Below are 27026 nucleotides of genomic sequence, written 5' to 3' on the forward strand. Positions count from 1 at the left end.
TGCTTATGACAGACTGAGAAACATTCATCGTCCGCGCCACAACCGCCTGTGTTGTGCCGATCTGTAGCATGCCAAGGGCACGTAACCTTTCATTTTGGGTAAGCCGACGCATATCAAAATTTGTTTTCTGGTCACTAAAACAATTAAACTGATGTTTCCACCCTGGAATTCAATGCCACAATGACTGTAACATTCAAAGTCAGAGTCGTGCAAATCTTGGGTTGGACCCCCATGATGATCCCAAGCATCACCTGCATTCCATGCGGTAGCTATTGGTGCGTTTGTGCGTCACATGTAACTGGAAATGTTTCTTCTGTTAGGTTCTATAGTGACTTTTTTCGTAGTCATTTGCATATTTTAGTATTATGCCCCCAAAATCAAATATCCCCTACTTTTTTTGAATAGTATAGTTAAATTGGATCAAGTATAGGTGATCAAATTAAGTGCCTACCACCGGGTTAATGAGTCGATATAATTATAGCCAATAACATTTAGATATAAACGCACAAATCAACAATACATGCATGTATTTGACAGTAGTATGACTGAACATTTCAGTCAAATTGATCCACTCTGAACGGAGAATTTAGCGATTGAATTTTGGGCCTAGCCTCGACCATCATACTACTAAAGTCGGTACGATAAAAACCATAGTCTCGATTATCCACTTTTTGATTTAACCATGAATAAGCGTTGAGCAGCGGATCGGATTATAATCCAGTAAATACCACAGGCTAGCGATTATGGTCTGGATAATTTAATTAATGTCTAATTAATAATTTAGATAGGATTAGGCTACGTCGCCTTTATCGCATGAAAGGGAAGCAGATGAATAGGAAATGTTATCGCTTCCATTTCTTTGGTAAAGGCGCAGTCGTGGCTGTTGAACAGTATCTAATGATAATGCTATGGACCATTCATATTCAAGGAGATGAACAGAGATACGGACTAGCTACTTATTCTATAAAAAATGTCAATGCAATTCAATCGATAAAAACAGAGACAGAGATATAATCATTAAGAAATAACAATATATTATATGAAGAATAAAAAATGATGTTAATCCAAAGTTATGATAAGTATACAATAAATTGACTTTCAGTATCCCAACACCATGCCTCTGCAAATAATTTTATTTCTGTTATATCTGGTTCCGGCGGTGAATACAGTTTCAGATATCAGATATGATTGTCCGGATGGATCAATTGTTATATGTAAGTATATCTAATAGTAAGAGCTTAAGAATCGCATCTTACATAAACAGCAGAAACAAGCCCGTCGTTATTAGCCAGTCGATGCAGAAAAGTAGGACGTTAAACCCCATTTCATTGAGGATGTGGTTTTCCCGTTTATCGTAGATTGTCTCCCTTGTTGTAAGTTTGGTTTCGTTTTGAGCGAACTTTAGCTGTTTGTTGCTCTATCCATACTGGGTGCTATGGGCGAAATTTTGCCTGGACAACGGCTCTACGGCCTATTCTTATTCCGAATTACAACTTTCAAGGATTCTTTTACGTACATGGCAATGCGTACACTAGTCTCGGTCACCCAGAACCTCCTAGTCATCAACGTTCGGTGGGTCTGGGACCGTTGTCAATATATGACGAAAAGTTCCATTGTTCATGCGTAACCGGGAGTTTGTTTTTATGTGGTTTATTATCCAGTATATCTGGCCAAGTCAAATAAGAGTTGCGCCCCTCCCCGCAATAAATCCCATAATTGCATTATTATAAACTAACGTGAATCGTGACGTCGAATTATGATTAATTTTTTTAAAAAAAAACCTTAGATATCGCCCGTGAAAAGAGAAATTTTACAATATTGGATATTGAACTGGTAATGAAATCAAATGGATTTTCTGAAATGGCATTCGTAAATTAATTTCATGGGCGTCGACATCTTGTTTTAGGACTGGTTAAAGCCTTAGACTTTGTTTATGATAATGTAAAAGACCGGATAATTTAGCCAGTTGCCTATTTTTCTCAAATGTTGACAACGCATCTGGACTAATATTCGTAGAATATTTTTCTGGATGGTAGAGACCATGCGTACACGTGCCCTCGGTTTTACGTCTCAACCGAACGACTAAACATTGATCATCCACCACTCAAACAGTGCACCACTCCAGTGTCAATCACGACGGGCTGTGTGTTTATAAGATATGTCAATACCAGCATTTAGTCTACAGAAACAAGACAAAAAGCCAAGTCTAAGAAAAACAAGGTCCCAAAATAGCAACAGAATGTCTTCAAAGCACCCGAATTAAAAACACAAAGTCAGGGCCCTTATTCACGAAAACTTAAACTAAGATACAATCGAAATTTAAAGAAATACTGCAATTCGATTGGCTGCCCAGTAAAATCAATTTGCATATATCCAATTTGCATATTGGTCAGCCCATCGAATTGCAGTATTTCTTAAAATTTCGATTGTATCTTAGTTTAAGTTTTCGTGAATAAGGGCCCTGGTCACAAAACCCCTTTCAAAAAAGTAATGGGTAGATATTTCAATCAGATAAAGCATTTGAAAGGAGTCCCTCTCCTTGTATGACTTCATGGGGATGTGCGGCATGGTTTTCCAACTTGTTTTTTAAAAGTGTTATATTTACAATTTCAAATCCTTACTCAAGACCAAGAAAACATTAGACATTCAAAGGTATATCAGCTTTTAGCAAATACATATTCGTATTTTATTTTTTAAATGTTTATTATTTAACAACAGGTATTGTTAGCAGTAGCAGCGGTGCTAGGCACGATTCTGTTAATTTTAATTCCACTGTTCTAAAGAGTCTGCAGGATATGAACTTATCATTTTGTATTCAGAAAGTATCAAGAGGGAACGACTATACAACAGAAATCAATACAGGTATATTACGATTTAAATTATTAATAAACATTCCATGACTTACATAATTATTTTGTTAGGGGTGCATTATCTAAAGAATTTGTTGTTCTTGCTAAAAAAAAAAGAAGCCAACAGCGGGGCTGATGTCCCCCGCCGCAATCCCAAAATAATATGATGACACATATTAATTAATTACACATTTATTTTTAAAAAAAACTGATTATCTGTTTTAAGACTAAGCTGAAAATGTTCACGATCGAACTAAGCTTCATAAGCATCAGACCAGAAACTTTATCGCGATCCACATGAACAGATTATCCCGGTCTCCTTTAAAGCCGTTACAGGTATTAAAGTAGCTAAGTCTTTAACTCAATATCATCCAAAGTCTTCAACATTGAAAACACGACGTATTTAAATCAACATTAGTGTTGTGATCCTACCGGGAAAAGATTCGCTTCTGATATCCAATACTGAAGACAAAATAAACTTTTTACCATTGGTACACGACACGTGTACCATAATGTGTTTCAGCGCCATTTGTAACAAGAGACACGACGAACGAGGCTACACATATTCCACAAGTCAAGTCAAACGGTGACATCATATTTTTTTTCTGGAGAGTATGCGCAACAAATACATGTACTATCGTTATAGAGATTTCCATTCGATTGGGACATGGCGTACTCTCAGGACATAACTGACTTGAAATTAGTGTAAAAACGGAAACGACTGAATGTAAATCAGTTTATATACGTGTACATACATATTACTTTATTAAAAGCCTTGCGACCCATTTGTTTCAATTTCTAGGTCGCAGATATTAGCTCAATTAGAAGGAGAGTTATTTGTTCCAAAGTCTCGGCCAATCAAATTGCTTATCACTCTGCTTACCCGAGCAGAGAATGCTTATTATCGAACTTAGTCAAGGTATTGATGTAATGAAACTATATACCAAGTTGCATCACTCTCATTTAATTAGATCCAAAGTTATCGTGTCTCAAAGCATAAACCAATTTAAATTGCTTATCTCTGTTTAGCATAAGCAGAAAATGCTCATCTTTGAACCCCATCAAGGTATTCACCCAATAAACACCTACACCAAGTTTGAACATTCTAGCTCAATTATTGTGTCCCCAAAAGTGACAGACAGACAGACAGACGGACGGGCAGGCCAATTTTAATAGACCCCTGCTTTCTTTAAAAGGCGGGGGACAATAATGAAAATAATATAGTCAAATAATATTTTAAGCCAAATGTATTCACAATATACTTATAAATGATACATTTACTTGATAATTCAAATTTACCAATACACTCCTGTCTAAATATGTCTAATAATCTTTGTCTGATAATATGGATACAATTTGGTGTTTATGAGATGAAAACGTTATTCCCATAAATCTCCCAAGCCAATTTTAAAAAGTTCCTTCTTAACATTCAGGACCCACGGGTCATTATTAATTAACATATTAGAGTAGCAAGAATTAAGTAAGACATTAGTAGAAGAACGTATTTTAATCCAGTTTTTTAAGATCCGTAATTTTCCCGTAATGATTATAGGGAAACGTCCAAGTTCATAATAGACCAAGTGGGAATTTGTGGTTGTTCTTGTATCTAAGATTTTCCTATGGTAACTTAAATGTATTTGTTCTATATCGTGTCCCGAATGAAAGCCTAAAACTTCAGCTCCACAATTTAGAATACAAGAGATAAAAGTATCAAAAATACAAAGTTTAGTTACATTATTAAAATAATTTTCATTACAAACTTTTGAGACTGAGAAGAGAGCTTTTCGACCCTGTTCAGCAATGTGTTTTTCTGTAATTAGATATTTACCATTAAAATTTAGTAGTAGGCCAAGATAATTGAACTATTTCAACTTCAACATTACAACCATCAAGAGTCCAATTCTCATAATTTTTAAGTTTACCCCCATTTCGAAAAATCATAATCTTAGTCTTTTTAGTATTCATTTGTAAATCCCATTTATGTGTGAATCGACATAGAGAATTCAAAATAGGTTGAAGGCCTTGTTGAGTTTCTGAAAGAACTACTTTGTCGTCTGCGTACATAAGTAAAAATAAATTGAATGTCTGGATATCAATAGACTCACAATTATCGGCTAAAAGATGAGATTCGCAATCATTAATATAAAAAGAAAATAACAACGACGATAAAACTTCCTCTTGAAATATATCATTCTTTCTATTAAAATATTCAGATAGTTCTCCATCTAATTTAACACAACATTTAACCTTGTCATACAGAGACCTTATTATTTTCAAAGTTTTACCCCCAATTCCCTTCAGTATTAATTTATACCATAAATTACACCTTTTTAAATAATCAAAAGCTTTACAGTAATCTACAAAGCACGCACAAAGACGACGTTTCTTCTTCAGAAAATAATTAATAATTAATTGTAAAATAAAAATAGCGTCTACAGTGAACTGTTTTTTACGGAACCCAAATTGACAGGTAGTAATTTTCACCTCATTAGCATCAAACTTTAACAGATAATTATTGATAATGGAAGTGAATAATTTACCAAGACAAGAAACAATCATGAATCCTCTATAATCATCTAAGTCTGAAGTATCACCTTTTTTAAAAACTGGTACGATATTGCCACTTGCCCAAGATGACGGAAAATAGGCAGAGTTGAAGACATTATTGAAAATACTAAGGAAACATGGCATGAGTTCATTCTGACCAAATTTTAAAATTTCATTTTGAATATTGTCATTTGCAGAAGCCTTATTTGGTTGTAGACGTTTAATAAACTCTCTTTATCATATGACGTAAGAAATTCAATAATTGCTTCATTAAGAGTCGGCAGGTTTGAAGACAAATTATTAAAATGAGTATAGAATTCATCTATAGTTAAATTGGGGTCCTTTTTTGTTTTGCGTTTATTGCATAGTTTATAAAATAAATTTGGATTGGACTTACGTAAAAAATCATATAAATTACCATGCTTATTTTTATAATCGTGTATGAATTTTAATTCATTTTTTTGTAATTGGTTTTACAAAGTGTGTATTTGTCGGTCCAATTATCATGTGACTGGCCTAATCATAATCACCGTATTATCGTCTTGCGTTGCTATAGATTAGACATTTGTGATTGGAATATTTTAGTATCATGCCGTAGATTCATTTAGAGTGCCATTGTGTTTAGGAGCAGAACAGTAGGACGTTAAACCCCATTTCATTTCATTTCATTTAAATAGGCCACGTGACAAATGAATACGACCCAAGCAATTAGCGCATTTACCGGTAATTTGGATAAACCCGTAATACTTGATATCCCAAACTATTTGTATTTGTACAAAAATACAAATGGTGCAAGTCATTTGTCGATATATTCATTATTAGCTATAATAATAACCATTTCTATACACAAAGAACAACTTTTTTCGTAACTACATTTGAAATTCACATGACTATGCATAACAATAGATCGCCCTCATTTCTCAGCCAATCAACGCCGGGAATCTTATTACCATGTACGGTCCCAGGCACACTACGGGCGTAGTAACTGAGGTTAAATTTTAGCGCGAAAATTGCATGGGATTCATGGACATGAATATCAAATACACGTGATCATACGTGGACTTCCTGGTGCCGTTTGGTGGGTGATTAAATTGTCAATGTAATTGTAAAATACCTTTATTATAAAGAAGACAGACGGTGTTAGACATTAAAACCTAATCTTATCACAACCATTTATCCATCGATAATATATATTTAGATTCCATATCAAGCCAATTAAATGTTGTTTAAACACCAATCAACAAATAATACGAGGCTACTTTATTACAAAAACATCGGTGAACAAAGCTAATTGTGGTTAAATAATCATTATAAACATCTGATGAGTAAAACTTAATTATTTTATACAATTAACGTGTACGATTCTACGATTAGTAAAGTTGTCGTGTGGAGAAAAATTCCACCCGTAACTTTCTTCGTTCGTGGGGTATTACGCACACATTCCACCTAAAGGTCATTGAGCTGGCCGGCGTAAAAAAATAATTACCTAATCAGCATTCTTAATCCCACATCGAGGTGTAAATTAATTTATGACCCCATGTTTGTGCAACTTTAGTCGGATTGATTAATGACAGATATTAACGACACTACACTTGCAATATTATTATTAATACACAAAGATAGCTAGATGACCCTTCTCAGACTGTTATTCGATTTAGATGGTTAAGAACAATTTATTTGTACTGTTAATTCTAACGTATATTGAGTTATTTTTTCATATTTCATTTTACGGTCTATTTCGGAGTAATGAAGTCAAATTCACACGCAGAAAGAAAAGCGCCGTACGATGGCTACAGGAAAACGAGATACAATTGGCTACTCTGATAACGGATCGTCATTTACAAATCGCGTTTCAATCATGTTTGACTTTTATGATACATTTTGCATGAACACATCTTTTTACTCTTTTACTCGGGGAAATTAGAACCACAACACGCTTCTGGCGGAAATGTATCTCGAATCGTTTGGACTGCACGCGATGGTAGAGGGACTCTTATCAAAAAGTCACTTTAAAATACAGTTTTAAAATCGCTGTCGTGAGAAGAGAGGGCGGGACATTATGAAACAAATGCTAAATTTTTGGGTCTTAAATTAAAATAAATTGCAAAACAACTTATTCCGTCGTCATTTGTTTTATTTAATTAGGGGATTAGGCGTTAATGAATACACACGCCGGCTTCCGAATATGCATTCGGTCACTGTGACGTCACTGGCGTCTGAGAGGATTAAGAGTGTTTTCGATATTGGCAAAGTTGTTTTTACGGGAGGTCTCTTTTTGCGAGTTTGAGTGAAAATAGCCGAATTAATTTTAATCAGATTGGTGTAAACTTTCCGTGAAGTGGATATAGTAAACATTGGCTATACGTACCGAAAAGTAATGTCATCCATCTTATGTGCCCTTTAACCGATTATATAGTGCGGATGGTCTAATCTATTCAACATCTCAGCCATCCGATGGTCTAAGGAGTTGATTATTGACTTGTCATGTAAATAAATGTCTAAATAATAATTTATATAGCATTTGAAGCCAGAAAAACGATTTAGCTATTATAATATATGGCTTTCGCTGTTTAAATAAGGTCTAATTAATGGCAAAACGATTATTGCTTTTCTAATAATGTAGGACATTTAAAAAAATGCGTTTATTTTTAATTATATTGCAGTAAAAGCTTTGAACCAAGCATGTGATGTGATCAACTTTGTTAATAATGGAATAAACAGCCATTTTATGGATGTTGTTACAGTACCAAAAGTGGACATATTTCAACCGGATGTAAAGCAGGAACTGATGTCACAGTCATACTGTAAGAACTTCAACGACACACCCCTCGACTGCGACTTTCATCTAGTATCTAACGTCATCGGTAGCCACTTATCGAAACTTATGGTGTCAACCATGAAGAATTTGAAATGGCAGAAAATTGCTATAATCTATGATAGCTTTTATGGTAAGCACCAGTTAAAATAGAAACTTGTTGAAAACTATCATTTCTTTCTGATGTCAATACTAAATACCTTTCCAATAATAATACCTAAAACTACTCCAAATCATTAATATATACAATATAAGATAACCATCCCACTTCGGCCACTAAGTGTCGTGCATCATAAACACGTTATTAAAGGGGAAGAGCAACAATTTTCAACAACAAGGTATCCATAAATATTAAATATAAATGTATATTCAAAAATAATCACCACAAGCAAAAATGTTTTTGTAAGCGAGAAATCAATTTTTATTAAAACCGGAAGTGATGTAATGGGTTCAACGTGCTCGCTGGTCTACATAGCAAGCACACGGATTTGGCATAATTATGTTTAGCACTCTATGTTGATCACACATCGTCGTCATGCCGAAAATCTCATAAACGGGACTGTGTATTAGCATGGTATAAACACAAATCCACCGCGTAAATACACCCATATTAAACAGTACTCCGTCAACGTGGTTTGTTTCCTTCAAGTGACAAATATTTTGTCTGCTTTAATGTTTTGTATATATTTCAACGTTCTTATGGCATATATAGATATTCAAATTACGCGAACGTCAGATATATCAGGCCGTGGACTGGGGCAGATTATATGGTTTAGATCTTTCCTCTCGCTAAAGCGCCTGGTGCTGCCTTTGCAATATTTTAACTTGATAGATACAAGCACCGTTCGCCGGTTGGATTCAGTGTGTATAATATTCACACAATTGTCTGAATAAGAATTTTATGAAAATCGTTGGATCGCGGCACGTAATTAGTCACGTGATCATTGTTGACAAACATTGCCGTGCTCAGTTCAACTAAAACAAGATGACTAGTCATCACCAACCCCTTGCACTCGTTTGGAATTGGATCTCAATGGGACGAGTCAGAAGATTCATACTTTGATCACAGTAGCTCGGCAAGGCAGGGTCGATACTCCCTGTAAAGCTTGCACAACAACCTTTGCCTCCCTGTTTGTACAAAGTTTCAAAAAGATATCTTGAACGGATAATGAAATATGCTCCGGAAACGAAATCAGGATGGAAGGCGGCCACCACAAAATAAAATAATATGATAAATGTAAAAGTGTTATAAGTGTTATTTTGAAACCGAAAGCATTTCCTAAACAACATGAGTCATATACCAGCAGATTTAGAATTGTATTATGAACATTTTGAGCCATTTTACATATCCATAGGTGAACCTGTTGAGGAGTTGTGGAGGTTTCCCTGACTTGCACTATTTCAAATAAAAAAAACGGCGGCCATTTTTAAAGATGGCCGCCAAAATGGCATTTAGCAAAGTGACCCGGAAGTCCATCAACCAAATTTAAACACTTCGGGCACCAGGCTAACTGAAAATCATGGTTGAATTTATTCATCAAATTGGTAATGATACTCCGAAATCCGAGGTCTGCCACGTGGACTATAATGGTATCTCTAACAGTTTCTGAGATTGGGGTTGAAGTTTGTGCAAAGTTTCATGAAAATATCTTGAATGGTTTATGAGGTAAGCTCCGGAAACCAAATTGTACACCCAAAACTAAGTTAAATTTGTTTCCATGGACACAAAAAATATAGATCCAAGCAATTCGGAAATAGCAAAAGGCACAACTACTACAATAGGTTAATGTTTGTACAACGTGTCACGAAGATATCTTGAATGGTTTATGAGACATCCTCCCGAATCAAGATGTTGAAAAGAATGCTATAGTCTTTAGTAGTAAAGTTAAATTTGAGATACTTTTGGGAGGTTGGATGGCCGAATGGTTAGCATGTGTGCACTGTATCAAAAGATCTGTCATTGAGTCAACTGACATGGTTTCGATACGCCGGTTGTACGTTACAAGGAAAAGGGTCGCCAGCTCATCCTCGTTGGTTTTCTCCGGGTTGTCCGGTTTCCTCCCACTGCTAAAGACACCTAAGCACAAGCGAATTATTGAAATAAAATTGAACCATGATTTAGTCCCGAAATGACCTAGTTTGTGTCGAGTGGACGTTAAAGACTCTCTCTCTCTCTCTCTCTCTCTCTCTCTCTCTGGAAACAAAATTGTACACCAAAAATCAAGTCAAATTTGTTTCCATGGAAACACAAAAAATATAAATCCAAGAAATTCCTAAATAGGTTGATGTGTGTAGAAAGTTTCAAAAAGATATCTTGAACGGTTTATGAGATATGTTCCGGAAACGAAATCGGCGCGGAATAATACACTTGCTTTACGGCTGGTTATTAATATCTTAGGCTTTTTGGAAACGGTATTTCAACAAGTATTGGTACGAAATGGACGCAGCTTAATCGGACATGTTGAATTTGGGCTTCAAACTGAGTCATTAGGATGTATCATCATTTAGTCATGTACGCACACCAATAGACATGCAGTCTTCAACACTGATGGTTGCCATAATCTTTCTTCTAGATCTAATGGTTACATTTCTGCTACACTAAATTTGACTAAATTCTTAGATGAATTAAACAAGTTTTTGTGGTCCTCATGCTAGGAGAGGGGTCAAATAAACCCGCGAGTCCTAAAACTATCATTTTCATAAGGCTATAATGACATTAGACCTCTATACCCCCTAGTAGTAAAGAGAAATATTACATATTTTGAATCCGTATCAACAATAGGTACATTTACTCAAAATGTTCCTTCGAATAAACCATCATTTAACTTGAAAACATGATAAGCAGACTCTCAAAGAAAAAAAGATTCAAAGAAACCATGTTTCATCATGACGGTAGTGGTTCGGGCATGCATTTACATCAGAGGGTATCATCCTCTCTTTGAAAGTAATGATCATGCTAAAGTCCGTAAGATTCGCGACCTGTAGAATGTTTATACAGATAAAATGTAAACAAAAAAGCAGATGTAGCACCGCTCCTGGGAGTCGCGCATGCACGAATATGAATAGGTACCATAACCATCCTGTTATTGAAATGATTGATCAAACCGAATTTGAATAAAATCTGTAGAGTATTAACAAAAAAGTGGGCGTGACAACACCCATGAGCGTTGGGCATAGACCAATATCAATAGCTGTCATCCTTCGGCTATAAGGAATAAGTATGTCAGCTTCCAAGATGAGCGGGCATGCGCCAAGTTAAAAGACGATCTTGATGTTAACAAAAAAAGTGGGCGTGGCAGAAACAACAATAGGAGCCGTCCATTGGATATAAATATACTATAAACGTGCGTTTTCGCATCCTTTGAATAAAAATTAGAGTTCCAATATTGTAGTTTAAAGTTTAATTTATTCAAGGCCATCAAAATATATTAAATTAAAAGTGCGAATATATAAACAATTGTGGGTGGTGTAAATCAATTATAGGTGGTGTAATTTAAAAATATAAAATAAATATAACTCGCTTTGTGAGAGATGTCTGATGCCTAAAATCATTTAAATCTTAACTACAAATTGTAGTAAAACAAGTATTATCGATTATAATAAAATCGTACTTTTCCGTTTACTAATTTATGAATTATCATATAATTAACGCTATACATTATAAAAAAACATGGAAATTTAAATATAAACAAGTATTGGTTCGTTTTCGTATAAAGAAACGTACTTTTCCGTTTAGAGTTTGATATATTGTTTGCTTTGGGTTAGGGTGAGGACTGATATTATCTAGTCCAATTTACTGTGCACTAAGATGGTCAGATTTCTATTTTTAGAATATGCAATTATAAGTTTCTGTGTGAAGATTTTCGGGTGATTTTCTGGAGATCAATATAGTGTTTTCTGACGATTTTGGATTCACTTGCTGCTGTTACACTAAATGGGACAACAAAATGCGCTATTGCGCTAGCCGTTTGAATATTCAAACGTGGGGTGGGGGAGGGGGGTCTGATGTTTTTAATTTGTCAATCCAGAACTTTTCTCTTGTTAGTCTACACGTTTTAATTTCTTCTGGAGTTTCTAATTCGCTCTTAGTCTTTTCTATGGGCGTGACAATGAAATCAGAAATGTCATGATTTGGTTAGTTGAGGTGAATTGAGACCGGTTTGTATTTTTTGGTGACTATGTATGACTGGTGACCGTTAATTCCTTCGCAATTCCAGAACACTAGGGGTACATTTGGTCGATGAAGGCGAAATCATTCCTTCTCAGACAGATTCCGAGTGATTTGAGGATTTCTTCGTCCTGTCTGGTTACTTGCGCGTTCCAAAGAATTAATTTCCTAGCTGCTTCACCTCCTGCGTTATTATCGATGTTCTTGTACATGCTCTGTACGTCGATAGATATTAAGATAGTGTGCTCAAGGACTGTTTGATTTTGTGAATAAAATCGTTGGTGTCTTTAAGGTAGGAAGTGTGTTGGCATGCTAGCGGTAATAAGAAATGGTCTATATACATGTATTGTGATACGTTGTATGATTCGCTGGTGCAGCCTGATAATGTTTTTATGTACTTTTGCAAGCGTATAGAGGTGTCGTTGTCGGCAGTCAGATTTAGCGGATATATAATCATATTGTTTGCTGTTATGAATTCCTTGTCTTGCAATTCATGTAAGATGTTGTTTATTAAGGTTGCGGTGTCCTTAAAGATGGGTTGGTCTAATTTAGTGTAATGTTTAGGATTACTTAATTGTTTTTCTGCCTCAGAAATATAGTCTGTGCGATTCATTATGACACAACACGAGCCTTTGTCGCTTTTCTTAATTATTTTTTTTTTTTGTCTTTTTAGAAGGTATTCCACAAATAAGTAAAATTATGTTTTCTGTTTAGCGCTGATGTTTTTGTTGCTTGGTTGAGATTTGGTTTTTGTGATTGTGACTGAAGGGATGATATTTCTGTGTTCATTTCGTCGAAATTAATTCAAGTCTTTGGAAGCGATCGGTTGCCTTGGTGATGGGGTCTTTGGGTGTTATTGTGGGGGTTGGGATGAATTTAAGGCCTTTGCCAAGCATGCTAATTTTCAGGGGGCTATTTCTTTTGGTGCAGGTCCCATGTAGTTCTGGAGGATCTGTTTGATGTGGCTGATCTTGGCTCCAGAATAGCTGTGGTTCTCCAAGTCCCCGAGAAAGGACACAATCCTAGTTAGGTTAGAGGATCCAATAAGCAGGGTATTTGCCATGACGGGCGGTAGGTACCATAATAAATCCTTCTCGTCGTTAGCTCTGTGGCTGTGAGGTTTCTTCGGGGATAGGATGAGTGATCGCATACATCATGTGGAAGATCTAGTAGTGATTCTAGGGTTAGGACTGATGAGCGATCTTGGGGACAGACGGTTGACAAGTGACTGCAGTGGCTTCTGACAGGCTAGATCTATTTGTTAAGGTCAACTCATTTTTCATCGAGGTCGCTGAGATTTAAAGTAGCTAAGTCTCTAACTCAATATCATCCAAAGTCTTCGACATTGAAATCACGAATTATTTGTCAGTTTAAATCAACATTGACGTTGTGATCTTACCGGGAAAAGATGGGCTTCTCATATCCAATATTTAGGACATAATGAACATTTAACCATTGGTACACGAATCGTGTACCATACTGCGTTTCAGCGCCATTTGTAACAATGGACTCGAAGAACGAAGCTAGACATATTTCACAAGTCATGTCAAACGGTGACGCCATATTCGTATCTAGAGAGCATGCACAATAAATAGTATCGGCGTAGACTGGAATAACCAGGCGCTAGAGATTGTCGTTCGATTGAGACTTCTGGCTACTTCGCCGAACATAACTGATTTGAAATTAGAGCGAAAACAGAAACAATTGAATGTAAATCAGTTTATATACATTCATATTACATTATTATATGCGTTGCGGCCCATTTGTATCAATTTCTAGGTCCAAAATATTAGCGATTTAGCTCCTTTCAATATGGCGAGATTGTAGGTTAGGGTTAGGGTAAGCGTTAGGGCTAGGGTTAGGTTTAAGAATTTGAGGGAGCGGTCTTCACATAGGCATTGACCTAGGATGATGAAAAATTGTTTCGTGATATTTCCTAATTTTATTAAAAATACATGCAATATATTAGATTTATATACAGAGTTGGTTTCGCTGTTTTTTGTGGGTTTTTTTTTGTGTTGGAGGCGCTGGTGGCTCTTACCTATGATACAGTGTTGAGACATTTGGTGAAACAGTACTTTTGATCATCTAGCTAATTATATCATTTCGCTAATGAACCAGCTGCGATTAATGAGGTGTGTCGTCATCGTATTGTATTTCTTGATAATGAAAAAATAGATACATGTAGAACAGTATAATATACTAACATATTTTTGTGATAATTTTGTATTCCGAGAAAACAGTTTTTATCCATTATTTATGGAGATAATATGACCTCTAATCACCCTCACCCCTGAAAACCTTGCCAAATCAACCAGCCCTTTACATTTATCTTTGTTTTTCAGAGGAAGAAATATCAGAGTTGGTACTGTCATTGGCTACAATTCAAATACAATGTGTTCTATTAAAATTCGATAATGTATCATGTGACAACATACTACCGAGGTTGAAAAAAATTTATATTGATTTTGGTGGCGGAAACATGAACCTTTTACTGATGTGTTCCAGTACATGTACAGCTACCGTTTTATCGCAGGTAAATTATATACTATTCAAAAAAAGTAGGGGATATTTGATTTTGGGGGCATAATACTAAAATATGCAAATGACTACGAAAAAAGTCACTATAGAACCTAACAGAAGAAACATTTCCAGTTACATGTGACGCCCAAACGCACCAATAGCTACCACATGGAATGCAGGTGATGCTTGGGATCATCATGGGGGTCCAACCCAAGATTTGCACGACTCTGACTTTGAATGTTACAGTCATTGTGGCATTGAATTCCAGGGTGGAAACATCAGTTTAATTGTTTTAGTGACCAGAAAACAAATTTTGATATGCGTCGGCTTACCCAAAATGAAAGGTTACGTGCCCTTGGCATGCTACAGATCGGCACAACACAGGCGGTTGTGGCGCGGACGATGAATGTTTCTCAGTCTGTCATAAGCAGGCTATGGTCCAGATACCGTGATACACAATCTGTACAGGACAGACCACGCTCAGGTCGACCAAGGGCGACAACTCAAGCCCAGGATCGATTTATCCGTACCTTGGCCTTGAGAAATCGTGTCATCACAGCAAATCAGATCAGCGCTCGTCTTCAAACAGACACTGGTGTGAGAGTGAGTGGCCAGACGATTCGGAATCGACTGCATAGGGGTCACCTTCGCGCCCGACGTCCTCGTGTGATCCCTTGTTTGAGAGATCATCACATTCAGGCAAGACGTCGTTGGTGTAGGGATCGTCAACACTGGGATAATCGACGCTGGAGCAATGTGATGTTTTCAGATGAGTCAAGGTTCACTGTTGATTTTTTGGACAGACGTAGGAGGGTGTGGCGTCGTCTAAACGAACGCTTCCAAGACGTTAACGTCATCAGACATGATCGATTTGGGGGTGGTTCTGTTATGGTGTGGGGAGGCATCACTGTTGCTGGAAGAAGGGCTTTACATGTTGTTGCAGGGCGTGTTACAGGCCAGTACTACCGGGACAACATCTTGGCAGTCCATGTTGTGCCGTTCGCACGACGTCATGACCGCCGTTTCATCTTCCAGGATGACAACGCAAGATGTCACAGGGCCAGGATCGTTACAGGTTACCTCCAACAACAGAACATCACCACATTACCTTGGCCAGCACTGAGTCCCGACCTCTCCCCCATCGAGCATGTCTGGGACATGCTTGGACAGAGGTTACGTCAACGTCAACAACGTCCTGCCAATGTCCAAGAACTTGCTGCTGCGTTGCAACAGGAATGGGACAATCTGGACCAAAATGACCTTAGACGTCTCATTAGGAGTATGCCACGTCGGATCAAACAGAGGAGGATTTACCCGTTACTGACTTGGTTGTGATGCTGTGGTAACTTTGCTGTTTGACCCCGGGTATCATTTTACCCTTATAATGGTCAGTCTGTGCCTTACTTAGTCTAACGATCATTTGGAATAAATCGATGAATGTGAACTTCATTTCATTTTGTCATTTGTTTCTTCGTCAGTTTCATTTGGTGACTTTAATAACACTTAAAAATCAAATATCCCCTACTTGTTTTGAATAGTATATATACAAGATCTGATCCAAACTATAAGCTGTGGGTAGTGACTAGAGGGCATATTAGAAGTTATATTTGGACATGCCCGTATAGTGCAAATGACCACCCATCATACACCGCACCCCACCGCACTAGAATTTATTTTATAGTTAACAAATTAATATTTTCATTGGACTAGGTTTTATGGTGTTGTTTGACGTAGTGCATCTATTAGCACAAAATCCCCTAACACATGTCAGATTGAAATATATAAGCATATATCTGATCTTACTTAGAAGTCGAATGTTCAACTACGGCCTTTGAATACCGATTTAAGGGAACACACTTTGTTAAGTGGAAAAATCAAGTATTTTCACTGAACTTTCAGAAAAACTTTGAATACAGACCCTAGATTAAAAGTCTGATTTTCAAACTAATTCCATCCATCAAACCATTTACTAGATACATGTACTTATAATAATATCGAGTCTAAATTTGCACATAGCTTGGAATTACTGAACACCAATCCCACCGTCTGTGGGTAGAGAAAACTTTGGTCAAATTTTAATCGGGTGGTGGGTTTTTTCTTCAGTAGAACTAGAATTTAGAACTATTTATGTAAATACCATTTTATGGAATTTATGTATTTTATCAAAAGATGTCTTTTTATTTTGTAATAATGATGAAAGTAAATTTAACATAATAATATATATCTTTGTCCAGATCTACACACGGCGTTATAAGATAAGTGTTCACACAAAATATCCTTTAAATAACTATAATGAGGTTGATTGAGTTCCGTTATATGATACCAGTACGAATAAGGGCCATCTGTGGTAGACGTATTATCCATGGATTCCCAGATGAGGGCAGAATATGAAGAAAAACCGAGGCCACGACCTACACGTTGGCTTGCATGTAAAAAAAACAACCTCCTCTGAATCGTTGAAATTCTATGCGGTAGGCCATCGCCACCAGGCCTATGTGACTTCCCGGTCCGGGCTACCCCTATACACCAAATTTCATCTTCGGGACAACCCTTGTGTATCCGCCAACCCTGAACAGACAGACAGACAGACAGACAAACAAACGACTGTCACAAATATTAGTATAGATTAGCAATACCATATAAACATTTTGGCATAATGGGTTGGTTTTTTTAAAATGAACTGATGACCAAATTAGTGTTCTAAATAAAAAGATATTATCAAATGCCTTTACCTATTAAAAATTTACCCGATGCTAATTGACTTCAAACGAACAATTTATATGATAAACTTTGTCGATTTTTATCAAATTGTGAACAAAACTGCACCTATGTAATAATGTATACTATTTGTAATCATTGGAAACTATCAAAGGAGTTTTAGAGTTATTTGGGAAAAAATAGCCATGGGGAGAAATAATCTTTTCATAGAGTGCTTTATCGTCTAGTTTCTTATATCTCGAATCTGGGATGACCTTCTTGGTATTTTGATGTCAGTCAATTTGTATTCCATAGATAAAGCACATTTTAATAATAATAAAAAAAACACTCATCAGTATACTTGACGAAGGGAGTGGGTGAAAATGTACAGATCGATAATAACCGCTGTATCCTTAAATCAATGAAAACATGTATCATTGTCTTCAAACTATCTACAAATATATTTGTTAAGGCCAGCTCATTTTTTGTCAAGGTAGCTGAGATGTAAATAAGGTTAGGGCACGTGATTGTTGGCGAAATTGTGGATTAGGGTAAGCAATGGGGCTAGGTCCAGGGTTAGGTTTAAGAATTTGGGGGAGAGGTTAAGTCTCCACATAAGCACTGACCTAGGATGATGAAAAGTTAGTTCGTGATATTTCCTAGTTTTATTAAAAATAAATAGAATACATTAGATTTATATACAAAAGCGATTTCACTGTTTTTTTGGTGTTGGTGGCGCTGATGGTCTTCCCTGGATGGTACTTCTGGTACTTCTGGTATTTTTGTTTCTGAAGAAGAAAACGAATAAATTTGAGGCTCTCGGGGGGAGAGCCACATTAGTGTGTTTCCTACTACGGATTGGATTTTCTAAAAAATCGTGTTTGTTCCACATCACCGGGTTAGGACTAGGGATTCTTATACCGAGTTGATTTTATTTACTAACGGTTAGGGATCGGATTTGATATATGGCTTATTTTGGGTTAGAGTGGAGACTGGTCTGATTTAATCTATGACCTATGACGAAAAATTGAGCTGGCCTCATCATTTAACACTAACCAATTAGGGGCCTTTAGGCAAAATACAGAATTATTTTTTTAAACAACTACATACTTCTTTCCCAAAAGTGTTTATTATTTTGTGGAGATTTTTTAACCATTTCAGTCGCTAATTGTGCGTTTGAAACTTTTCTTCAGTTACTTGAAACGAATTAAATCAACGTTACATTTCACTATGATACAAGACATACTGGACAATTTGAATATTGAAGGTGATTTTCACCAGAAATTCATTCATTGCAGCATTTATTTGAGTATTCATTGATTTAAAATGGTACTTTTCAGTTTAATCAATATTGTACTTTTCAGTTTAATCAATATGGTATTTTCAAATCAATATATTGTTTGAATAATTCAATTGCAATATAAACCTGACCTATTGAACAGTGCTGGACAGGGGGACCCTATTTAATTAAATGCACCAGGGCCCTCATGAGTCGTATTCCGGTACTGACTGTAGCACAAGAAAAACAATTAAATCAAACATCATTCATTTAATCATAATTATTGATAATTCCTCCGCACTGGTGGAATTTCATGTTGCATCAGTGCATAAATCGATATTATGACTTCAGTCCTTTAATCGATTCCAATTCTATGATGATTGTCACAACTAAGAACCCTATTAAATTTAAACATGCAAACGGATCTAGGCGAACTGTAATTTTTTGATAATAGTATTAGAATGTATAATTTCATTTTGATCCACACTTTCGTCTTAAATAAGTACATAAATTTTTAAAAATTCAATTTTAAACAGATTAAAAAGGATACATCGGTCAGTGTGTTTTTTTTTATATATATATATATATATATATATATATATATATATATATATATATATATATGGCATCCAGCGTCAAATATGAAATTAATTAATGAGCGATGGGGGAAATATTCTACGATGCTCACGACGATATTATATATATATTTAATTGTTTTATTTTTATTACAGGCTAATCGATATAATGAATATTATGGACAACAATCAGCTTTTGATATGAATACAAAATGGTTGATAGCGTCTACAATGGTTAATAAATGTATATTAGAAGACTCATCTCTAGTACTAGATAATGTAGCTGTATTCAACGATTATAAGATACGTTCCACGCGTTATCGTCACCCTATTACGGTACATAACTATCATTTTCCAATAGTCGAATTCTTTATACTATCAGTGCGATTGAAGACAGTAATTGCTGGTACAAACCTAGGCTTTATTTGTTTATCAAGTATGGATATATTTTTTTACAATTAACTTGACAAGAATTAATAAAAATATTTAAATAACATAGCAGACAGAGTTTTTCTATCAATATATTTTTATACGACAGATTGTAGAGAATCTTATGACCGAGACCATAATCAACTACAAAAGAAACTGTTCATTAGACCAGACCTGCAATGTGCCCATTTCTGTAGAGAAGGAATATTTTATAAATTACACTATACAGGTATTTATATGTTGTTTTTTTTTTTAAAAAATGATCGATTTATTGTATCCATTATTCAGATTAGTCAGGTCATCTGTTGCAACCACGCAAATTACTTTTACTTTCAAATCTGACCTAGTTTTAGTAATCCTGACAAAATTAAGTATAGGCTTTAAAAGCGAGAATTTCATATTTTCTAAGAAAGTCAAAACATAATTATTTCTATGTCTTTTGCTCAATAGGTTATCAACTCACTATTATACGATCATAGGCATTATTTCCCATACTTAAAAATCATTGACATAGGAAATAATAACACAATTACCTCCCTTGTTTTCTTATCCCCCCCATGGAATAGCTATCTTAAAACGTTTGAATTTGAAGTTGAAAATGATATTTTTGCCAATTTCTCAACTGGCAATAGTGAATTATAGGATAGGATTATTCTTTAACAAAGTAGGACTGTTTATAGATACCATCTATTTTAAGGCTTTATTTTAATAAATTTTAAAAATATAACTTAAAAATATGAAATTGTAACTTTAAGGCAAACATTAATAAGCTGACAATAAATAATACAGCAGGGCAATTGAATCCATACAAGTATGGCGTAAATTCGTATCCAGAGGAGACTCGTTAGCGGTAAAAAGGCTCGGTCCAAGAACTGATCCTTGTGGTACACCATATTAAAGTGATATGATCTGACATTACAACATCCGAACACTTACATTAAGGACATACAGCTAGCAATTAGTTGATGTATATGAGAATGTAAAAGCCCTTTATATTGTTTATCATGCCACTTTTCTTATATTTGGAACTATAAGAAGTGTAACAATGTCATTCAATTGTTTTTACAGTTGTTTCAAGGGATTATGGAACAGAAATCATTCTCTATATCGACACTGATGTGGGCTGAAAATGATCGGCGTGAACTCCGTAAAGTTGGCTGCATCAGGGACCACGATGCTTTTAATCTAGGGTCCGCCATCTTTCCCAATGCTAATTTTGGCTTCAATAAAAGAAAATTTGTAGTCTCGACTAACCCGGTATGTACAATGGAAGTAATTCTTTGAACTGTCTGTTAAAGCAAGATTTGGTATTTCTTACAAGCAATTTTTTAACTTTCCGTTAAATCAATGTTAATTATTTCTTTCTAGTTTTGCTGCTGAATGACAATTTAGGATAAGTAGGATGTATTGGTGCCCTAAATGTGCAATGAAGTGAGACAGTATTAATGCCTTAATCTAGACAATAATGTATTTTCATCTGATGCTGGATAGTTTTAAGTAACTGAATGTTTGTGATTTATGTATTATGATTTTTCAGTGGCCACCATTTGTCAACAAGAAGACAACGAATACTAGTGTTAAATATAGTGGTTTTTGTTTGGACCTCCTGCAGGAATTAGCCATCAGTTTGAATTTCAGGTGGAAAATGCCTTTTAATTTGTGGATTTATTTTTAAAACTAAATATTAAAAGGTTATTTCTAATGAATCTTTTAATTAATTTAACATGCAATCCCGATAAACGTTATTAATTTGGAATTTGTGTTGAGAACGTAAATATTTCAAATTAGGCAACAATGGTTATTATTAATTTTAGTTACACCTTAATAGAACCTCCGGATATGGAATGGGGCCGATTATTGAATGGCAACTGGACTGGTCTCATTGGGCAACTGGCACGAGAGGTAAATTATTTCTTCACTACGTTTTTTTTCTACTTTCCATTTGACGTTGGTTACTTTATCGTCTATATAGTCAAGCCGTCCAGAAAATCCATCTTATACGCATGCTTTTCCCGAGTTGGGAGCCACTGTGGCTAAGTGAGGTCCGGAAATTTTCAACGAGGTTCCTCCCATGACAGTGGTGCAGAAGGACAGGTCCGGATTTACCAATAGGCATAGTAGGCCGTTGGCCTACGACCAACGGGTATCTGGGGCCTACTGAAGGTAATATGTCACACAGTATGCCATCGCATAACCTTGTTTAAAGGTACACCGGGTATTGCATTTTTATACGCCCAATTGTTTGTGAACAGTCTACAGGTCACAATTGTTATCCGATTTCAGTGAAACTTGAAATATAGGTTTATCACCCTAAGATCTCGGTTCCTTTCGATATTGGCATGTATCGGACTGTAACTTCATGGATTATGGCCCCTGATTGTACGAAAAATCACGTTTTTAGCTTGTGAACATTGTAGAGGTCACAATTTTTATCCGATTTGGTTTAAACTTGAAATGTATGCTTATAACCCAAAGATCTCGGTTCCTGTCGATATTAGCGCATATCGGAGCGTAACTTCCTGAATTATGGGCCCTGATTGTACGAAAAATCGCGTTTTTAGCTTGTGGGCCCTATAGAGGTCATAATATTTATCCGATTTAAAAAACCGTATTATTATATCACCGTTACACCCTAAGGATGGTTGAGTTCGAATTTCGTGAAAATCGGCCCAAAACTGACAGACAAAATGGCCGCCCTTCGTTCTCAAATAGCGTAAAAATATGGTATATCAAGGTTGTGGACCCTATAGAGGTCACAATCTTTATCCGATTTTGTTGAAACTTGAAATGTAAGTTTATAACCCAAAGATCTCGTTTCCTTTCGATATTTGCGCATATCGAATTGTGATTTTCTGAATTATGACCCTTGATTGTAGGAAAAATCACTTTCTTTTTAACTTGTTCTTTATCCATCTCTCGAAAATGTGGGCGTATCCTGCCCGGCAGCCGCTGGTGTAATATATTCAAAACCATAAGAGCCCCTGTACAATAAGGTATAGGGCCCGGAGTATGGGGCCCCTGCACAATAACTAAAGCGCCCGGGGTATGGGTCGCTGTACATTAAGTATAGGGCCTGGGGTATGGGGCCCTTGAACAAGTATTGAGTCCGGAGAATGGTGCCCTTGTACAATAAGTATAGACCTAGAGTGGATTTCAACTGGGGGGCTATGGCAACATTTTTTTATAACTTTGGGGGCCCAACGATGAGTTTGGCTAGGGCCCACAAGTAGGTAAATCCGACCCTATAGGCCGGAGGGCCTGGCAAGTCTAATGGGAAGAAAAATCGAGGCCCTGTGTACACTTTGACCTGCGCCCAAAAGATTCATTGACAGTTGGAATTAATTTGTTGTCGAGGCAAAATGTCCATCCTACCACACTGTATGGTGTATGTCCATCTTCATTATCCCGGTTGGTGCAGAAATCCCATTCCATTCATTCATTGACAGAAGTTGATATCGTTCATTTGGCTATTTCTAAATAATCATTTATCTGCAGATAATCTACGAAATTCTGGGTACATTCTAGTAATAATTTATGTTGGTCATTGCAGGATGTTGATTTGGTGGTCGCGCCGATTTCAATCTCAACAGAACGTGAGACTGTCATGGACTTTACACAACCTTATTTCTACGAAAAAACAGGATTAGGGATGAGACGACCCGATCCCAATAAAACAAAATGGCGACGATTAGTTGAACCATTGACATGGCAGGTTTTGTTGTGTATTGGAATATCATTTCTTGTAATATCGATATTATTTTCTCTGATTGAGAGATACAACCCGTTTTACACAACTAAAGGCAAGAAACGAGGCACCGATATTACAAGACAAGTTCAAGCTAAAATCTGGTATTTGTTCGGTGCCTTACTCGCTCATGGTAAGTTTACTTTCTACAAAAGTTTGTTCTGTAGCAGCGGATATAGAAGCTTTGACTATAACACTGGTAGAACATACATCGTATTGCGTATGTAGTTGTTCGCCGATCTCTCCGGAAGGCAGCTTTATTCAAGTTGACATAAATTTCATGTCATATTATGATTGTTATTGATTTTGTTATATTTTTTGTGAACCTTAGGGGCTTTTAATCACCCCCCCCCCCTTAAATTCACGCCTGATAATTTGTAATATATCCAGTAACTCTAACCCATCAAGATCTTATATAACACCTTTCGTTCTCCAGTAGCCCTATTCTACCATAGAAGAGAACATAGTCGTACGGGCCCGATGAATGTTAAGGGGACAGACCTGTTATGCCCGAAAAAATTCCCTTTTACAGACGGTCGCACGGAGTTTACCGTGAATATGGGGGCCTTTGGAAAATTTGACGGTCGCATAAACACGTTTCCTGCCATTCCATGAGCCCGTGAATATAGCAACGTGGTCTAATATAGCCCAACTTAGTTGGCTGACATGAATTCCATCTAACTAGATTCATTCGTTTACTGTTCACGGAGTCGCTATTACAGCCCGTGAATACAGCAACTTCAACGTGGTCCAATATAGCCTAACGTAGGTGGCTGACCAGAATTCCAAACAACCAATCAATCGGTAAGTCCACGGAGCCGCGAGGTATTATACTCCTCGCAGTGTTTCGTTTGATTATACCTAATCCCACTTAACACTGCTGTAAAGGAAGGAAATTTCTGTTCCATATTATGACTGGCCAATAGTCCGATTAACAACCAATAGCTAACTAACTGTTACGCTTTAATCAGAGCTCCAAATTGGGCCAAATGTTTACATAACTTTACGTCATGACTCACGATTTTATTATGCTCAGTTAACCAGTGCATAGCAGAATATTGCAGAAAAAGTAATTGCGTGACAAACGAGGCTATCAAAACGAACACAATGTAAACAATACTGTTTGGACACGAACAATACCTTCACCGTTTTTAATACCTTAAATAACTGTTCAAAGTTTTAGCGAAGATCCCAGATCAAATGAAGGGCTGCCATGTTGCTGTACTTAGGATAGATTTGATTTAACGGGAAGACTAGACACGCTCCCTCAAAGGCTCAAGTATCGGAAGCCAATCCAGCAATGGTCAGAGAGGGATTTCTCGGGCCATTGCTTCAGGAATATGCGAGGTATTGGGGCCTCGCACACTCCGAGAAAATTTGGAAAATGTAACCATTGCTATTGCATTGATATGCTATACTAACCCGTGAGTTAAAGAACAATATTGGTGTCAATCATTATCACATATGTCAATGTCATAGAACTGGTTAACGTAACTATGAATAAGTGACTATGACTATGAATAAAAACATTTTGTCTGGAGCCACTCTGCTTTGGCCGGAATTTTTCGGGCTTCGAATATTATTTGTGAATGGAGTTGCAATTAAAAGAAAACTAAAATTAGTGTTTTGTTAGATTTTGGGCACTTTATTTGGCCAACCTGATGATATTATGTATTGTTTCACTTTACCAGTCTGCCCGAAAAGTCAGATTACCTGACAGTTTGGTAAACCTAATATGGAGTGCTTTGCGGAAGTTAGTAGATATTACAATCCGAGTTTAATCCTTTTTAGGTGGAAACCATGTGACGCAATCGTCGTCTGGACGATTTTTAATTGGTTTTTGGTGGTTGTTTTGTATGGTAATGGCAGCAACGTACAGTGGGAATCTCGTGGCGTTTTTAACAGTAACCAAAGACAAGCCACCATTTACAAGTTTAGCAGGAATGATTCAACAAGATGATTACATTTGGGGAACAATCGGTGGAACAGTCATCGTCCAATTATTACAGGTGAGCTGGAAGAAACATTGTTCCCAATCCGAACGGTTTTAGCCTCAGGTTTAGAAGTTTAGAAAATTCTTGAAAAACTGACTGTAAATGGTGCTTTCTAGAGTATATCCCGAGTACCCAGTCGTAATGTGTGACATTCTTACCATTTCATCAAAAACGACTGAAAGGGCCACCAATGAGAACATTATTATAGGGACCCCCAGCCTACCATGCTCACAGTTTCCTTTTCTGTCCACCCCTGACCCACCTTATTTAGTACAGAAGATGTATTCAAGCAAATCAACTGTTGGTGTTTTGCTTTCACAGCGTATTTCTATGTTGATGGTTTTTTTTCAGACCTCAAACCGGTCAGACTACCGTCAAGTGTGGAGTGGTATAGAAAAGTTCAGTCAGTCAGATCCAGGTATTTTAAGTCTGTCGGGTGATGATCATTTAGAAAGGGTTCTAGCAGGAGATTACGTCTTTTTGGGTGATTATACACTAATGGAAATTTGGGAGACCCAGTATTGTGATCTTTTCACAATTGAAGAACACTTTTTTCCTATGCAGTTTGGGCTTGGTCTTCTAAATAATTCAGCATATACAACGGTTTTTACCGATAAGTAAGAATTTTACCTCAAATCATATAGACCAACGGAATATTATAATACATAGTTTTATTTTAAGTAAAATAATGGAAAAATATGATGGTTTAAATCAGAATGTGGAATTGCTGTCGGTCATGTTCTCATGATCTTGCATGTTCTGCATGTAACTCAGTCTATTTTGTAGAATTTTGTATAATAGTTGCCCATTAACATCGATTCTTTCTGAAATCTTGTTGATCAACAGCATCTTGAATCGTAAACGCAAGAGAATAGAAAACCCCTTGAGTGTTTTATATCGGTTTACAGTATGTGTCATGGCTGCCGGCCATGTCCTCGTGATCTTGGTTGATCTGATTTCTGGATTTCATTTAACTGTATCGGTCGATTTCGTACTTCCGATTTGCGCATACATTTTCCATTATCATCGATTCTTTACGTAAGTATTCAGTTTAATTTGTTGTTTCAGTTTGCTAAAGATCTATGAAAGTGGACTGGTTCAGATTTGGAAAAAAAGGTGGTGGCCAAATTCAACATCTTGTGGCACTGGTCGTAATACTCAGATTAAAGCCGTGGACCTGTTGTCATTACAAAGTGCATTCTACGTCATCGCTATTGGTATATGGTTGGCGGTCATTGCTTTGATTATTGAAGTTTTACCATACTTCAGAAAGAAAATGAATAACTGACTTCGTCACCAGAATGAGGACTTTATTTGAAGACATATCATCATGCCTTCGTTTTTATCGACCAGAATGATCGATATAAAGTGAATAATTCAGGAATGACAACTTGTATCATCGCTA

General features: G+C 36.4%; 1 protein-coding gene across 2 annotated transcripts; it reads left to right on the forward strand.

Annotated features, from left to right (window-relative positions):
- The first annotated feature begins 1135 nt into the window (after positions 1-1135).
- Positions 1136-27026, forward strand: LOC126822291 (glutamate receptor ionotropic, delta-2). 2 transcript variants are annotated; one of them, XM_050551087.2, is made up of 13 exons: positions 1136-1214; positions 2719-2862; positions 8060-8344; positions 14725-14915; positions 19610-19789; positions 19992-20111; positions 20951-21139; positions 21420-21520; positions 21697-21784; positions 23433-23760; positions 25419-25636; positions 25973-26238; positions 26690-27026. In XM_050551087.2, the coding sequence occupies exons 2-13, from the start codon at positions 2796-2798 to the stop codon at positions 26907-26909; spliced, it is 2253 nt and encodes a 750-aa protein (XP_050407044.2). In that variant the 5' UTR covers positions 1136-1214; positions 2719-2795; the 3' UTR covers positions 26910-27026. The 2 variants fall into 2 exon arrangements, with proteins under 2 accessions (XP_050407044.2, XP_050407045.2); XM_050551088.2 differs by having other exon boundaries at positions 25973-26039.

Source organism: Patella vulgata, chromosome 5, assembly GCF_932274485.2.
Source record: "Patella vulgata chromosome 5, xgPatVulg1.2, whole genome shotgun sequence".
NCBI classification, from domain to species: Eukaryota; Metazoa; Mollusca; class Gastropoda; family Patellidae; genus Patella; species Patella vulgata.